General features: G+C 50.4%; 1 protein-coding gene across 1 annotated transcript in view; it reads left to right on the plus strand.

Moving 5' to 3' along the window:
* LOC101861359 overlaps positions 1 to 1,830 on the plus strand; it is a 5,450-nt gene that overhangs the window by 358 nt on the left and 3,262 nt on the right. The window contains exons 2-3 of the mRNA XM_005097072.3: positions 6 to 552; positions 802 to 1,108. Of these exons, the coding sequence (XP_005097129.1) occupies positions 6 to 552; positions 802 to 1,108 (854 nt within the window). The remainder of the gene's footprint in view (positions 1 to 5; positions 553 to 801; positions 1,109 to 1,830) is intronic.

Genomic DNA, 1,830 nt, shown 5'->3' on the forward strand with positions numbered 1-1,830 from the left:
GTGAGGACGGCTACTGCAGCGCGGGGAGCAGCACGGTCTCCGCCTCTGGTCACGTGGGGGGCGGGGCTTCCAGCCTGGCGGGATCCCTCGGCTCCTCCAGCGGCTTCGCGGAGAGCCCCTACGGCTACGGAAACGTCCGAGCTGTTCCGCCATACAACGGACACACGCGGAACGCCAGTTGTGGAAGTCTCACCTCTGTCCACTCCCGCTCACGTCTGCAGGGGCTGACCAACAACAGCAACGGGCAATCCACGCATTTCAACGGACTCTTCAGCAGCAGCAGTAACGGAAACTTCGAGGGTTTGCTGAACGGGTACAGCCACGGACACCCGGATTTGGGCTCGGCCACCAGGACTCACGTGGTGCGGAAACTGTTCCCGGACGGAGGAAGCAATAAGGAGAACGACGCGGACAGCGTCATGTCTATCGACGGCTACTCGGGGAGGTCGCTGCTGGACGCCTTCTACAACAAGGATATCAAGTCCAAGCTGTCGGTGACGGCGGCGGCACGGCTGTCGGACGGCGACACGGCAAGTTTCAGCAGCGCGTGCAGTAAGTCGAGCACGGAGTTGAGCAGTTCCCCGTCCTCCTCCCACTCGCCAGCCGCCTCGCTCACCTCCTGCACGCGCTCAGGGGGAGCTTACTCCATGTTGGCTGAGTCTTTACAACGAGAGCACGATCGCTTCTCTCCGCCTCAGTCTATCTTCAGACACAACAAACAGCAGCAACAGCAACAGCAACAGCAACATCTGCAGCAGCAACAGCATCAGCACCAGCAAGGGGAAGGTCTGACGTCGCTAGGTCTGTCCCCGCCCCAGCAGTCTGTGTTCCGAAACTCGTCCGGGTCTGACGCGTCCATGAGATCCTCCCCTCCCCAGCCCTCGCTGTTCCGGACTCCCCAGATGTCCGGCTATCAGGTTCCGGCCAGAACCTCCCCTCCTGGCTCCGTGTTCCGTCTGCCCTCCTCCTCCTCCTCCTCTTCCTCCTCCACGGCTGCTATGACGGCTGGTGGCGGGGGAGGTGTGACCGGCATGGGCACCGCGGAGGATGGGTTCAAAACCTCCGAGCGTCTCTCTCCATCCTCCGCCTCTCAGAACGGAGCAGATTGGTAAGTCTTATTGGAAAGGATCAATTAATACAAAACAGCCGTTTTCTGTTTTAACTCTTATAAGCCAGAATTGATTTCATGGATTTTCTTAAACAGCTACCATCCCAAAAATATGCCTTCAAGTTGCAAATTCTCACAAAGAAAAGAAGTATCACCATGTCTACTTAAAACGTAACCAATGTTATAAACATGGATGTGGAGGACCGGACAGAAAAATGAGTGTTTAATTTGGGAAGGTGAAAATGATATACTGTTGTTTTGACGGAGGGGGTAAACCAAAACGACACACAGCGTGTTGCTCTGGCCGATAGGAGTTGAATGTGTAAATGATACTGTATCTTTTTATCTAAAACATTCCTGGAATTATATATCATCCACCCTGAGCCCTTAGATCAGCCTCTGATAATCTAATTCTTAAAACTCCAAAACAAAATTCCAAAACATACGGCGAACCTTCCTTTTTGTTCTTTGGTCCCCAGGTATGGAACGAACTCCCATATAAAACGTTTTACTCATGGAAAAGTTTACACAACTGTGTTTTACGTAAACGCATGTCGATTAATTTTTAAGATGTGATGTCTTTTCGATGTAATGCACAGTGGGCATCTGTTTTTTAAGAAAATGGATATGCGCTGTATTAAATGCTATTTATTATTTATATTATTATTATTGTTGTTATTATTATTATTATTATTATTTTTATTATTATAATTATAATTATT

This window comes from Aplysia californica, unplaced genomic scaffold (assembly GCF_000002075.1).
Source record: "Aplysia californica isolate F4 #8 unplaced genomic scaffold, AplCal3.0 scaffold00145, whole genome shotgun sequence".
NCBI lineage: Eukaryota > Metazoa > Mollusca > Gastropoda > Aplysiida > Aplysiidae > Aplysia > Aplysia californica.